Consider the following 14947-nt stretch of genomic DNA (forward strand, 5'->3'; position numbering starts at 1 on the left):
GGGCCTGAGAGTTGATCCCCATGGGCCAGCCCTAGAACCTGCGCTCCTGTCCGCCTCCCACGTCCACGAAGGGCTTTGACCTAGAGTCCCAATCTCCACCCTCTTCTCCTCTCCTCCTAGGCCGAGAACCTCTTGCTGGACGCGGAGGCCAACATCAAGATTGCTGACTTCGGCTTCAGCAATGAGTTCACGCTGGGCTCGAAGCTGGACACGTTCTGTGGGAGCCCTCCATATGCCGCCCCGGAGCTGTTTCAGGGCAAGAAGTACGATGGACCGGAGGTGGACATCTGGAGCCTGGGGGTCATCCTGTACACCCTGGTCAGCGGCTCCTTGCCCTTCGATGGGCACAACCTCAAGGTACCAGGAGGGGCTGGGCACAGGGGTGTCGGCCCCTCCCCACAGTAAGGCCCCCATCCCCCACACACCTCCCCTGCAGAGGGCCTCAGTGGCGGGGCCGGCCTGAGTTCCCATGGGAAGATGGGACGGGCAGGATTCCAGTCCTCATGGCAGTGAGGCCAGCCAGAGACGACCATGCCATGCGGGGGTCAAGAGCAGAATCTTTGCAGCCGATAGGCTTGAGTTCAAATCCTGACTCATCCGTTCACTGAGTTAATATTTATGGCCTGGCTCTCTGTGTCAGGTTCTGTTTGGGGCTTTGCGCGTAAGGCAAAAACTCCTGCCTGGCTGGGTGTGGTGGCTCGTGCCTATAATCCCAGCACATTGGGAGGCAGAGGTGGGAGGATCACTTGAGCCAGGAAGCTCAAGACCAGCCTGGGCAACATAGGGAGATCCCATTTCTACAAAAAATACAAAAATTAACCAGACATAATGGTGCACGCCTGTAGTCCCAGCTATGTGGGAGGATCATTTGAACCTGGGATCTCAAGACTCCAGTGAGCCGAGATCGTGCCACTGCACTCCAACTCTGGGTTACAGAGGGAGGCCCTGTCTCCAAAAAGAAATTTAAAAACAAAAAAACCCTGGCCTTGTATATCCTACGCCATGGGTGAACCTTGAAAACACTGTGCTGAGTGACAGAAGCCAGTCACATAAGGCCACAGGGTGTATGATTCCATTAATGTGAAACATCCAGAATAGGCAAATCCATAGAGACAGAAAGTGGATTACTGGTTGCCTGAGGCTGGTGGGGGAGGCGGGAATTGGAAGTTGAGTGCTAAAGGGTGCAGGGTTTCTCTTGAGGTGATGGAAAATGTTCTAAAATTGAATGTAGTGGCTGGGCACAGAGGCTCACGCCTGTAATCCCAGCACTTTGGAAGGCCAAAGTGGACGGATCACTTGAGGTCAGGGGTTCAGGACCAGCCTGGCCAATGTAGTGAGACCCCATCTCTACAAAAGCTACAAAACTTAACTGGGCGTAACTACAAAAATTAACTGGGTGGCAGGCGCTTGTAATCCCAGCACTTTGGGAGGCCAAGGTGGGCAGATTACTTGAGATGAGGAGTTCGAGGCCAGCCTGGCCAACCTGGGAAACCCTGTCTACTAAAAATATTAAAATTAGTTGGGTGTGGTGGCAGGCATCTGTAATCCCAGCTACTCAGGAGGCTGAGGCGGGAGAATCACTTGAACCCGGGAGGCAGAGGTTGCAGTGAGTTGAGATCATGCCATTGTACTCCAGCCTGGGCGACAGAGCGAGACTCTGCCTCAAAAAAAAAAAAAAAAAAAAAGGAATGTAGTAATGATTGTGCAACTCCGTGCATATACTGAAAACCATTGAGTTGTGCACTTTGCTTCAAACAAAACAGTTCCCATCTTCCCAGACTACTGCCTACTGCACCAGGCAGCAAAGAAAACAAATAAGCCATCTAGATACGGTGTCGGATGCTGGCCGGTGCTATGCGGGGTGGGGGGATCATGGTAAGGGCGGGGAGGCGTGGGCTGAGTTGTCTCTTGTTTTTTTTTTTTCCTTTGAACTTTTTATTTTGAACCGTTGCCAGTCTACGGGAAAGGAGCAAGAATAGCGCATAGAACACAAGATGCGCTTCAGGAGATTCAGTCGCTGGGCTGTGGCCACGTTGGCTGCATCCGTCTGTATTTGCGCGTGATCTCTGCTGGCATCATCGGTATTGATGGGCCATTTGACAGTCGCAGACACTGTGTCCTTTTATCCCTAAAGGTGACAGCAGGTTATCTCCTGGGACCAGGGGCGTTTTCCTGTTGGCGGTGACATACAGGAAATACAGCAGTATTTCCTGGTATAATGCTGGCCTCTACCCCACAGCGTATACTCAGATTTCATCTGTCATCCCAGGAATATCCTTGGCAGCTATTTTTTTTTTTTCCTGGTCAGGGATCCACCCGGGTCCCGAGCTGCATTTAGCTGCCCTGACTCTTACGTCTCCTTTCATCCGGAACAGCTCAGCCTCTCTCTTGTCTTTTGTGACATTGACATGATCGATTAATTCAGGCCAATTAATTTTGCAGAATGTCCCTCAATTTGGGGTGCCTGATGTTTCCTCTCGATTGCAGTCGAGGGTGCATTGGAGCAGTAGTTCTGCAGCTGGGACGCCCTGTCCTGCTCTCCGTGGCCCATGAGGAGCACGTAGTGTGATCTGAAATTGGAAAGTCAGGGAAATAGTTACAGAGGACAGGCCATCAAAGGAGAACCCTGAGTGACAAAGAGGAGGGAGTCCCTTCTTCACAGTGGCCTTGGCCAAACAGCCAGCCTCTCTAAGCCTCAGTCTCACCTTCTGTTCAATGAGGATCGTAAAATGCCAACCTCTCTCCCAAAATCGGATGTCAAGTAGAAAAAGAAAAAGGAAAAAAAAAAAAAAGACACCAACCTCATGGCAGTGATTTTTAAGGACTTGCTGAGATTAGGGATGCAAAGTACTCATTTAGGACAGATCACTGGAGGTCAGGAGTTCGAGACCAGCCTGGCCAACATGGTGAAACCCCATTTCTACTAAAAATACAAAAAGGAGCCAGGTGTGGTGACACATGCCTGTAGTCCAAGCTACTTGGGAGGCTGAGGCAAGAGAATCACTTGAACCTGGGAGGCGGAGGCTGCAGGGAACCGAGATCTTGCCCCTGCACTCCAGCCTGGACGACAGAGCGAGACGCCATCTCAAAAAAATAAAAAGAGTTTGACACCAGTCTGGGAAACATTTCAAGACCCCGTCTCTGCAAAACATATTTTTAAGATTAGCCAGGCATTGTGGTGCCTGCCTGTAGTCCCAGCTGCTTAGGATGCTGAAGTGGGAGAATTTCATGAGCCCAGGAATTCCAGGCTGCAGTGAGCTATGATCACACCACTGCACTCCAGCCTGGGTGACAGAGCAAGAGCCTGTTTGTTTAAAAAAAAAGGATCAGCTTGCAGTCATCTGCATATGTTAAGCCCTTCGCTGGAGCTTGGCATCTGGCCACAGCATCAGGCTTGGTAGCTGCGCTGGAGGTGGCAGTGGTGGCCTGCTGGCTCCTTCTCCCCGTCACGTGACAGGCAGTGTGGCACGGTGGTCACACAGCACAGGCTCCAGACCCAAGGCCCTACCACTTTCTGGCTGTGCAGTTCTTGGGGCAAGTGACCAAACCCCTCTGGGCCTCAACCTCCTCATCTGGAAAGTGGGCATTAAAACTGGGCTTCGTGGTGTTGGGAAAATGGATGTAATATGCTTAAAGCACCTAGAACCCTGCCTGCTAAGGGGTAAGTGTCGTGCAAGTGATCCAGATTAAATATTAATAGCCCTTTATACTGATCTGCAGACCCGGCAGGCTCCCCAGGCACAGCATGTTTCGGCCCTTTTAGCAGAAAGCCCACCAGTCCCCAGCAGAGGGCTCTGTCCCAAGGGACTCCTGTTCACCCCCCCACCCTCACGTCACTCCTGCTTGTTTTCTGCCTCCTTCCATTTTTTGTTTGTTTTTTGAGACAAGGTCTCACTGAATCACCCAGGCCAGAGTGCAGTGGTGCAGTCACAGCTCACTGCAGCCTCCACCTCCCGGGCTCAAGCAAGCCTCCTGCCTCAGCCTCCCAAGCAGCTGGGATTACAGGCAGCTACCACCATTCCCAGCTAATTTTGGTATTTTTAGTAGAGACAGGATTTCGCCATGTTGGCCAGACTAGTCTCAAACTCCTGACCTCCGGTGATCCGCCTGCCTTGCCCTCCCAAAGTGCTGGGATGACAGGTGTGAGCCCCGTGCCTGGCCAATAATTGTGTTTTAATTGCAGCATCTGTTTGATGTTTCTGTTTTACGGACAGGGAACTGAGGTCAGGAGAGAGGAGTGGGGTTTTGCCCACCTTGTCAGGTTGTCAGGGCTGGGCCTCAGAGCTTCTGTCGCTTCTATCAAAGGGGCTGGGACAAAGGTGAGAGAGAGGGAGAGAGTGTGAGTGTGAGTGTGTGGGTGAGCGTGAGTGTGTGTGTGTGAGAGAGTGTGAGAGTGTGTGTGTGTGTGTGTGTGTGTGTGTATGTGTGTGAGATAGGTGTGGGGTGTGGGACAGGCCCCTCCTACAGTAACCCCCTCCCTGCAGGAGCTGCGGGAGCGAGTCCTCCGGGGGAAGTACCGGGTCCCTTTCTACATGTCAACGGACTGTGAGAGCATTCTGCGGAGATTCTTGGTGCTGAACCCAGCTAAACGCTGTACTCTCGAGGTGAGCCCAGCCCCACGGCCGGCGGGGACCCCTCTCGTCTCCTGATTCCCCCAAACTCTGCCTGCCCCCACCCACAAAAGCCTTCTCGACACACTTTTCCTCTCCCGTGCCCACCTAAGATCTGCTGCTGGTGAGTGGGGGTAGACAGGCAGTCCAGGGAAGAGCTCCCAGGCCTGTCCTGACGCCACCCCCCCCGACAGGCTCACCCACTCCCCGCCTTGCCAGTAATTAGCTAATGAGCTCCTAGGATGATTACAGGGTGTCAGGGACCCAGATGATGCGGAGGAGGGAGGGTGGCATCGGGAGGCTCCAGCAGGGGACGGCCAGGAGGCGCTATCTCTTAGGGATGGTTCCTTCTGACACCTGTCCTCCCTCTTCCCTGCTCCCGATCCCTGCAGCAAATCATGAAAGACAAATGGATCAACATCGGCTATGAGGGTGAGGAGTTGAAGCCATACACAGAGCCTGAGGAGGACTTTGGGGACACCAAGAGAATCGGTGAGGATCAGGGGAAAGCCATCCTGTCACCCAGGATGGAATGCAGGGTGACAGGATGCAACCTGGCTCACTGCAGCCTCCACCTCCTGGGTTCAAGAGATGCTTGTGCCTCAGCTTCCCAGAGTGCTGGGATCACAAGCGTGAGCCAGTGCACCTGGCCCATGTTCACTGATATTAAGACAAAAAGAGAACAGGTGAGGTGGCTCATGCCTGTAATCCCAGCACTTTGGGAGGCCAAGGTAGGAGAAGCACTTGGGCCCAGGAGTTGGAGACCAGCCTGGGCAACACTGGGAGACCCTGTCTGTATAAAAAAATACAAATAAAAAATTAGCCAGGCATGGTGGTGCACACCTGTAGTCTCAGCTACTCAGGATGCTGAAGTAGGGAGATTGCTCGAGCCCAGGAGTTTGAGGCTGCAGTGAGCTATGATCATGCCACTGCACTCCAGGCGACAGGGTGAGACCCTGTCTCAAAGAAAGAAAAACGGGCCACGCACAGTGGCTCATGCCTATAACCCCAGCGCTTTGGGAGGCTGAGGTGGGCAGGTCACCTGGAGTTCGAGACCAACCTGGCCCATGTGATGAAACCTCTTCTCTACTAAGAATACAAAAGTTAGACAGGTGCGGTGGTGGGCAGCTCCTCGGGAGGCTGAGGCACGAGAATTGTTTGAATCTGAGAGGCAGAGGTTGTAGTGAACTGAGATCGTGCCACTGCACTCCACCCTGGGTGACAAGAGCGAAATTGCATTAAAAAAAAGTAATTACAGTTTTTGCCATTAAACAAATGGCAAAAACCACAAATACTTTTGCACCAACCTAATTATATTAATAGGTTGAAAACAACAAAAAGTTGAACCATGTGAAATTGCTCTTTTATTGTTTAAAAATCATCAGGACCACCAATTTTGTATGGTTTAACCTAATAGTGAGAATTCATTCTGTCACATAACTAAAATAAATAGAGTTTGCAGCCTTCAGGCACAGTTGGATCCAGGTGCTCAGAGACAGTTGTTGGGAGTGTTTTCTGTGGCAGCTTTTTCCCCACGATGCTCTCACCCCAGGAGGCAAGCAGATCTGGGTCACATGCCTGCCCTGAACCAGTCAGTGTGGCTTTGGGTGTAGAATGTACTGATTAGCTGGACTTTGGTTATCTGCTTGCCTTACAGTTGGAGCAGGGGAGCCATCCACATGATCTGAGCAGGGAGAGAATGTTCTTTCAAAGGAAACCAGTGTGCTGTTGGGAAGGGAGGATGGGTACAGGACAGGTCAGAGGGCAGACGTCACTGAAAGTCGCAGAAATGAGTGCAAATGGGGCTGGGCACAGTGGCTCCCAGCACTTTGGGAGGCCAAGGCAGGCGGATCACCTGAGGTTGGGAGTTCAAGACCAGCCTGACCAACATGGAGAAACCCTGTCTCTACTAAAAATACAGAACTAGCCGGGCAGAGTGGTGCATGCCTGTAATCTCAACTACTTGGGAGGCTGAGGCAGGAGAATCACTTGAACCCGGGAGGCGGAGGTTGTGGTGAGCCGAGATCGCGCCATTGCACTCCAGCCTGGGCAACAAGAGCGAAACTCCGTCTCAAAAAAAAAAAAAAAAGAATAAATGGGTGGTTAAAGTTCTGGGAGTCTGAAACTTCTCTTCATCCCCCCTCCCAGAGGTGATGGTGGGTATGGGCTACACACGGGAAGAAATCAAAGAGGCCTTGACCAGCCAGAAGTACAACGAAGTGACCGCCACCTACCTCCTGCTGGGCAGGAAGACTGAGGTCAGAGGGCACCGGGGCCCTCGGGAGTGCGTGATGCCTGGGTGGAGGGACTTGGGGGGCAGAGGGGACGGGGTGTAGAAGAGCCTCATCTTTCATCCTCTCGCAGGAGGGTGGGGACCGGGGTGCCCCAGGGCTGGCCCTGGCACGGGTGCGGGCGCCCAGCGACACCACCAATGGAACCAGTTCCAGCAAAGGCACCAGCCACAGCAAAGGGCAGCGGAGTTCCTCTTCCACCTACCACCGCCAGCGCAGGCATAGTGACTTCTGTAAGTACCAGGCCCTCGCCCTCACGTGCCCTCCTCCTCCCCAAGGCCCAGACTAGCAGTTATGGCAGTGTTCTCTGATTGGCAAGCAACAGAAACCCACTGGAGCCAACTGCAGAGAGGGAGGAACGTCTTCTGAAGACATGGGGCGTTGCACGGAACTTGGAGGCAAGAATGCACAGCCAGGCTCAGGAAGGGATTAAAACGGGAAAAGCAGGCTGGGCGTGGTGGCTCACACCTGTAATCCTAGCCCTTTGGGAGGCCAGTGCGGGTGGATCACGAGGTCAGGAGTTCAAGACCAGCCTGGCCAATATGGTGAAACCCTGTCTCTACTAAAAATATAAAAATTAGCTGGGCATGGTTGTGTGCACCTATAATCCCAGCTGCTCGGGAGGCTGAGGCAGGAGAATTACTTGAACCCGGGAGGCGGAGGTTGCAGTGATCATGCCACTACACTCCAACCTGGGTGACAGAACAAGACTGTCTCAAAAAACAAACAAAACTGGAAAAGCAGGCAGACCCAACACAGACACTCTCTATCCTGCTTCCTCTCTGCTTGTGTGGTTTTTCCTTTGCCTCTTACTTATTTCATCCTGTCTTTCTCCTGATTCCTCAGCTCCCTGATTTTTTTATTTTTTGAGCCAGAGTCTCACTCTGTCATCCAGGCTGGAGTGCGGTGGGGTGATCTTGGCTCACTGCAACCTCAGTCTCCCGAGTAAGGATTAGAGGCACCACCACCACACCTGGCTCATTTATATATATTTATTTTTTAAGACAGAGGCTCCCTCTGTTGCCAGGTGCCAGGCTGGAGTGCAGTGGCACGATCTCAGCTCCCTGCAACCTCTGCCTCCCGGCTTCAAGTAATTCTCCTGCCTCAGCCTCCCAAGTAGCTGGGACTACAGGCGCACGCCACCATGCCCAGCTAATTTTTGTATTTTTAGTAGAGACGGGGTTTCACCATGTTGGCCAGGTTGGTCTTGAACGCCTGACCTCATGATCTGCCCACCTGAGCCTCCCAAAGTGCTTGATTACAGGCATGAGCTACTGCACCCGGCTCCCGATTTCTTACCTTAGAGACCAATCCAAATGGTAGCTGGAGTCTCTTTGGTCCAAGATGGGGTTCTGATATCAGAGTGCAGTTTGAATTAATCCACTGTAATTGGGGCACAGGAGGACACATTGTGCAAAGTGGCTGCTGAGAGCCTGCTCTCTGGCTTCACCTCCACACTGAAGTGAGGGAGGCTTTTCCTAGTGGAAGGGGGCTGGGCAGACAACTGATGATACCCCACATTCTGCAACTGACAGACATCTCATCCAATGCAGAAAATGAATACAGAGTCTGAGTTTAAATCTGGGCCAGGCGCCGTGGCTCCCTACTATAATCCTAGCATTTTGGGAGGCCGAAGCTGGCGGATCACCTGAGACTGGGAGTTTGAAACCAGCCTGGCTAACATGGTGAAACCCTGTCTATACTAAAAATACAAAAATTAGCCTGGCATGGTGGCGTGTGCCTGTAATCCCAGCTACTCGGGATACTGAGGTAGGAGAATTGCTTGAACCTGAGAAGCAGAGGTTGCCGTGAGCCAAGATCGCACCATTGCACTCCAGCCTGGGCAACAGAGAGACCCTGTCTCAAAAAAAATTAAAAAAAGAAAATGAATACACACCACCATCAGCACCCATTAGGCATGGGAATTTCTGAGAGTTCTCTTAACCCATACACTCATCAAATTTTAAACCTCTCTGATATTTTTTTTAAAAGCTTTATAAAAGTTAAAATTTATATGCCAAATAACATACCTGTTTAAAATGCACAATTCAGGCCGGTCACAGTGGCTCACGCCTATAATCCCAACATTTTGGGAGGCTGAGGCAGGAGGATCACTTGAGCCCAGGAGTTCTAGACCAGACTAGGCAGCAAAGCAAGATCCCATCTCTACACAAAAAATTAAAAATTAGCTAGATATGGTAGCGCATGACCGGTCCCAGCTACTTGAGAGGGTGAGGTGGGAAGATCACTTGAACCCAGGGGATTGAGGCTGTGGTGAGCCATGATCGCGCCACTGCACTCCAGCCTGGGTGACAGAGTGAGACCTCATCTCAAAAAATAAATTAAAAAGTGCACAATTCAGTGGCTTTAATATATTTACAGAGTTGTATATTTATAATGATAACCAATTTCTGAACATTTCATTACACCAAAAAGAAAATCCATAACGTTTAGCAGTCAACTTCCAGGCTGGGCTCGGTGGCTTTTGCCTGTGATCCCAGCACTTTGGGAGGCCAAGGAGGGCAGATGACCTGAGTTCGGGAGTGAGACCAGCCTGGGCAGCATGGCGAAACCCCATCTCTACTAAAAATACAAAAATTAGCCGGGCATGGTGGCGTGTGCCTGTAATTCCAGCTACTCAGGAGGCTGAGGCAGGAGAATCACTTGAACCTGGGAGGCAGAGGTTGCAGTGAGTCAAGATCTCACCACTGTACTCCAACTTGGGCACCAAAAGTGAGCCTTCTCAAAAGAAAAAAAAGAAAAATCAACTGGCTGGGTGCCGTGGCACATGCCTATAGTCCCAGCACTTTGGGAGGCCCAGCTGGGTGGATCACCTGAGGTCAGCAGTTCAAGACCAGCCTGGCCAACATGATGAAAACCCATTGCTACTAAAAATACAAAAATTAGGCCAGGAGAGGTGGCTCACTCTTATAATCCCAGCACTTTGGGAGGCCGAGGTAGGAGGATCACTGGAGTTCAGAAGTTCGAGACCAGCCTAGGCAACATGTCGAAATCCTGTCTCTACCAAAAAAAAAAAAGCTGGGCATGGTAGTGTGTGTCTGTAGTCTCAGTTACTTGGGAGGCTGAAGTGGGAGGATGGCTTGAGCCTAGGACGCAGAGGTTGTAGGGAGCTAAGATCACGCCGCTGAGCTTCAGGTTGGGCAACAGAGTAAGATCCTGTCTCAAAAAAAAAAAGAAGGAAAATAAAGGTATTTATTCCTTTTATATATGTTTTTCCTCATATATAAAAACAATGAGTATATTCTCCCCTTTTGAAACAAAGTCCTTCGGAGATGTTAATATATAAGCAAGTAGATGGAGGTGGGAATACATAGATACACACTGTTTTGCTTTTGTAGACAAGTGAGAATGTCGTTGACCCATCACTTGTCTTGCCTTTCCCACTTTATGGTCTGTCGTGAAGGTCATTCTGTATTGGTGCATAAACTGCTTCCTTATTCTTTCGTATACCTGTGTAATTTTTCATTGTGGAAATACGTAGTCATTCCACTCCTAAGGGGCATTCAGGCTGTTTCCAGTCCAATGGCATAGGCTGGACACGGTGACAGACGCCTGTAATTCCAGTTACTTGGGAGGCTGAGGCAGGAGAATCACTTGAGCCCGGGAGGCAGAGGTTGCAGTGAGCAGAGATTGCGCCACCTCACTCCAGTCTGGGTGACAGAGCTAGACTGCATCTCAAAAAAAAAGAGGTGCAATGAATGGCCTGTATATGCATGATGTCATTGATTTGGAGTTTCTGGGTCAGTATAGGTACGTTGGTAATTTTGACAGATATTGTCAGAATGGCCCACACAGAGATTGCAGCCCACGTGAGGAATTCTCAGGTTCCAGCGATCCCCCAGAGTCAGTTCTGGGCGGTGATGCCAGCTCTAACCGGTGCCCCCTCCCCCAGGTGGCCCATCCCCTGCACCCCTGCACCCCAAACGCAGCCCGACGAGCACGGGGGAGGCGGAGCTGAAGGAGGAGCGGCTGCCAGGCCGGAAGGCGAGCTGCAGTGCTGCGGGGAGCGGGAGTCGAGGGCTGCCCCCCTCCAGCCCCATGGTCAGCAGCGCCCACAACCCCAACAAGGCAGAGATCCCAGAGCGGCGGAAGGACAGCACGAGCACCCCCGTGAGTGACCAGGGCTGGGGGGCAGGGCCGGGGGCGCTGCCACCTGTGGCCAGCCTGCCAACACCACCAGGGGCACATTCCTCAGGCCCCGCCTTCATCTGGTTCCCCAGATGGAATTCCTTCTTACCGACTCCTTATACCCTTTCATTCATTCAGCAAACATCTATGGAGTGCCTCTGAGCTCAGTTTATACACTAATACTGAATGTTAGTGTACACATTAGTGTTCTGTCTGGGCTTGGTGGTTCACGCCTGTAATCCCCGCACTTTGGGAGGCTGAGGCGGGCAGATCACTTGAGGTCAGGAGTTTGAGACGAGCCAGGCCGTCTCTACTAAAAATACAAAAAATACAAAAATTAGCTGGGTGTGGTGGCGGACGCCTATAATCCCAGCTACCCAGAAGGCTGACACAGGAGAATCGCTTGGAACCCAGGAAACGGAGTTTGCAGTGAGCCAAGACTGCGCCATTGCACTCCAGCCTGGGCAACAGGGTGAGACTCTGCCTTTAAAAAAAAAAAAAAGTGTTCTGTGTCAAGTGCAGAAGGTACTCTTGGCAGAAAGAATTTCATACAGGAAATTAAGTGTTTTTAAAAGTGTGGGAAGGGTGGGGCACGGTGGCTAATGCTTGTAATCCTGGTACTTTGGGAGGCCAAGGCAGGAGGATCACTTGAAGCCAGGAGTTTAAGACCAGCCTGGGCAGCATACCGAGACCCCATCTGTACTAAAAATCAAAAAAATTCGCCAGGCATTGTGGTGCATGCCTGTGGTCCCAGCTACTTGAAAGACTGAGGTGGGAGAATCACTTGATTCTGGGAGGTCGAGGCTACAGGGAGCTGTGATCCTGCCACTGCACTCTAGCCTGGGTGACAGAGCAAAACCCAGTTACAATGAGTCAATAATAAATAAAATAATAGTGATTTTAAAAATCAGGCCAGGCATGGTGGCTCATGCCTGTAATCCCAGCACTTTGGGAGTCCAAAGCGGGTGGATCATGAGATCAGGAGATCGAGACCATCCTGGCCAACATGGTGAAACCCCATTTCTCCTAAAAAATACAAAAATTAGCTGGGCGTGGTGGTGCACACCTTTAGTCCCAGCTACTCGGGAGGCTGAGGCAGGAAAATTGCTTGAACCCAGAAGGCAGAGGTTGCAGTGAGCCGAGATCGCACCACTGCACTGCAGCCTGGTGCTTGGCAACAGAGCAACACTCCGTCTCAAAAAAAAAAAAGAGATACAAAAATTAGCTGGGCATCGTGGTGCACGCCTGTAGTCTCAGTTACTCGGGAGGCTGAGGTGGGAAAGTCGCTTGAACCCAGGAGATGGAGGTTGCAGTGAGCTGAGATCACACCACTACACTCCAGCCTGGCGACAGAGTGAGACTCCATCTCAAAAAAAAAACAAAAAATATAGGTCACCACCCACACAGGTACAAATACTAATCTTATTTTTAGCGTAAGATTTTGCTCCTTAACAAGTAAGTCATAAAAATTAAGTTTTTAAGGCCGGGTGCGGTGGCTCACGCCTGTAATCCCAGCACTTTGGGAGGCCGAGGCGGGTGGATCACGAGGTCAAGAGATCGAGACCATCCTGGTCAACAAGGTGAAACCGCGTCTCTACTAAAAATACAAAAATTAGCTGGGCATGGTGGTGCGTGCCTGTAGTCCCAGCTACTTGGGAGGCTGAGGCAGGAGAATTGCCTGAACCCAGGAGGTGGAGGTTGCGGTGAGCCGAGATCGCGCCATTGCACTCCAGTCTGGGTAACAACAGCGAAACTCCGTCTCAAAAAAAACTTAAGCTTTTAGCTGGGCATGGTGGCTCATGCCTATAATCCCATAACTTTGGGAGGCTGAGGCAGGTGGATTGCTTGAGTCAGGAGTTCGAGAACAATCTGGGCAACATGGCGAGACCCCTTCTTTACAAAAAATTACAAAAATTAGTCTGGTATTGTCGTAGCACGTGCCAGTCATCCCAGCTACTAGGGGGCTGAGGAGGAAGATCGCCTGAGTCCAGGAGGCAGAGGCTGCAGTGAGCCAAGATCACACCACTGCACTTCAGCCTGGGCGACAGAAGGAGACCGTCTCAAAAAAAAAAAAAGAAATTAAGTTTTTAAATACGAATCTTTCTCATACATACTTGAGAAGATTCATCTTTTTAGTTTCTTCTTAGCGCTTTTGGTGCCCCTGGGTACTTCCAGTTTATTTTGGTTCTAAACACCCGAGGCGCTGGGCACCATGGCGCGTGCCTGTACTCCCAGCTACTCGGGAGGCTGAGGTGGGAGGATCACTTGAGCCCGGGGGTTCTGAGCTATTGTGTGCTATGCCAATTGGGTGTCCGCACTAAGTTTGGCATCAATATGGTGACTTTCCGGGAGTGGTGGACCACCAGGTTGCCTAAGAAGGCGTGAACCGGCCCAGGTCAGAAACAGAGCTGGTCAAAACTCCCATGCTGATCAGTAGAGGGATCATGCCACTGCACTCCAGCCTGGGAAACATAGCGAGACCCCATCTCTTAAAAAAAAAAAAAAGCACTCGAGGCAAACCAAGGTCTTACTGCCTGGCCTTTTGCAGGATAGGGCGTTTCTGTGGAGGTCCTGACCATCAGGAGGCACCCAGCTGTGGTGGCTGGTGGTGTCTGGCTGTTACCAGCATTTACCAGCTTTGACTGGCTTTGACCAATTGTGACTGGTCTTCACTGGCAATCCCTGGCCAGTGCCAGGGATTTGACCACCAGCATCCGGCTGTTACCAGAGGCAGCCAGCTATGGCCAGCTATGGCCAGCCTTTCCTGGCAGTGTCCATCCGTGACCACTAGTAGCCAGTAGCAACTGGCTGTGACCGGCTTTGATCAGCCTTGACTGGCTGTGACCACCCTTGGCCAATGGTATCTGGCCGTGACCAGTGGTGTGTGGCCGTTACCACTTATGAACAGCTTTAACTGTCCCAGAGTGTCTTTGGCCATGACCAGCCTCAATTGGTTGTGACAGGCTTTTAATTTTTTATTTTTTTGAGACAGAGTCTTGCTCTGTCGCCAGACGCCAGGCTGGAGTGCAGTGGCATGATCTCGGCTCACTGCAACCTCCGCCTCCCGGGTTCAAGCAATTCTCCTGCGTCCGCCTCCCGAGTAGCTGGGATTAGAGGTGCACACCACCACGCCCAACTAGTTTTTATACTTTTTTAGTAGAGATGGGGTTTCACTATGTTGGCCAGGATGGTCTTGATCTCTTGACCTTGTGATCCGCCTGCCTCGGCCTCCCAAAGTGCTGGGACTACAGGTGTGAGCCACTGCGCCCGGCCTTGTGACAGGCTTCCACCAGCAGTGTCTGGCCATGACCAGTGGTGGCCAGCAGTGATGGGAGGTGACCTGCTGTGTTTGGCTTTGAGCAGCTGCAGCACTGCCGCCACCTAGCACCCAGGTTCAGGGCTCTGGCCTCCAGGCCTGTGCAGAGCCTGGGGCAGTACAGGGAGGGAAGGGGAATGTTGTGAGGGAGCCCATGGACATGGACCAGGAGAGTGTACGCCCAAGGACAGCTCAGTGGCCACCTTTCACCAGAAGGGCCTTGGGGAAACAGGTCTTGAGGGCATCAACTCAACTTCAGGCAGGTGGCACAGGAGGGAGGCAGGGATGCCTGTGTGTCCTGACTATTCGGGGATGAGTACAATTCATGCCCCTTGGCTCCTCCCCAGACCTGGGACCTGGAGCTCCACAGGGCAGCCTCTGAAGCCCACGTGGTTCCTTAGTGATTTACAACCCAGAGAGTGGGTGGGAGCAGCAGGGCCAGAGAAGGAAAGAATGAGGTGGGCGTGTGGGTAAAGAGAAAAGAAAACAGCCGGGCGCAGTGGCTCACGCCTGTAATCCCAGCACTTTGGGAGGCCGAGGCAGGCGGAGATCACCTGAGATCAGGAGTTCAAGACCAGCCT

At 51.8% G+C, this 14947-nt stretch overlaps 1 protein-coding gene across 2 annotated transcripts in view; it reads left to right on the forward strand.

Moving 5' to 3' along the window:
• The window catches only part of MARK4 (microtubule affinity regulating kinase 4), a 48222-nt gene that overhangs the window by 19642 nt on the left and 13633 nt on the right, over positions 1-14947 (forward strand). For both annotated transcript variants that reach the window (XM_035283941.3, XM_002762236.7), the window contains exons 8-13: positions 121-357; positions 4485-4604; positions 5003-5102; positions 6759-6868; positions 6975-7134; positions 10815-11032. In XM_035283941.3, coding sequence (XP_035139832.1) covers positions 121-357; positions 4485-4604; positions 5003-5102; positions 6759-6868; positions 6975-7134; positions 10815-11032 — 945 coding nt within the window. The remainder of the gene's footprint in view (positions 1-120; positions 358-4484; positions 4605-5002; positions 5103-6758; positions 6869-6974; positions 7135-10814; positions 11033-14947) is intronic.

Source organism: Callithrix jacchus, chromosome 22 (assembly GCF_049354715.1).
Source record: "Callithrix jacchus isolate 240 chromosome 22, calJac240_pri, whole genome shotgun sequence".
Lineage (NCBI taxonomy): Eukaryota > Metazoa > Chordata > Mammalia > Primates > Cebidae > Callithrix > Callithrix jacchus.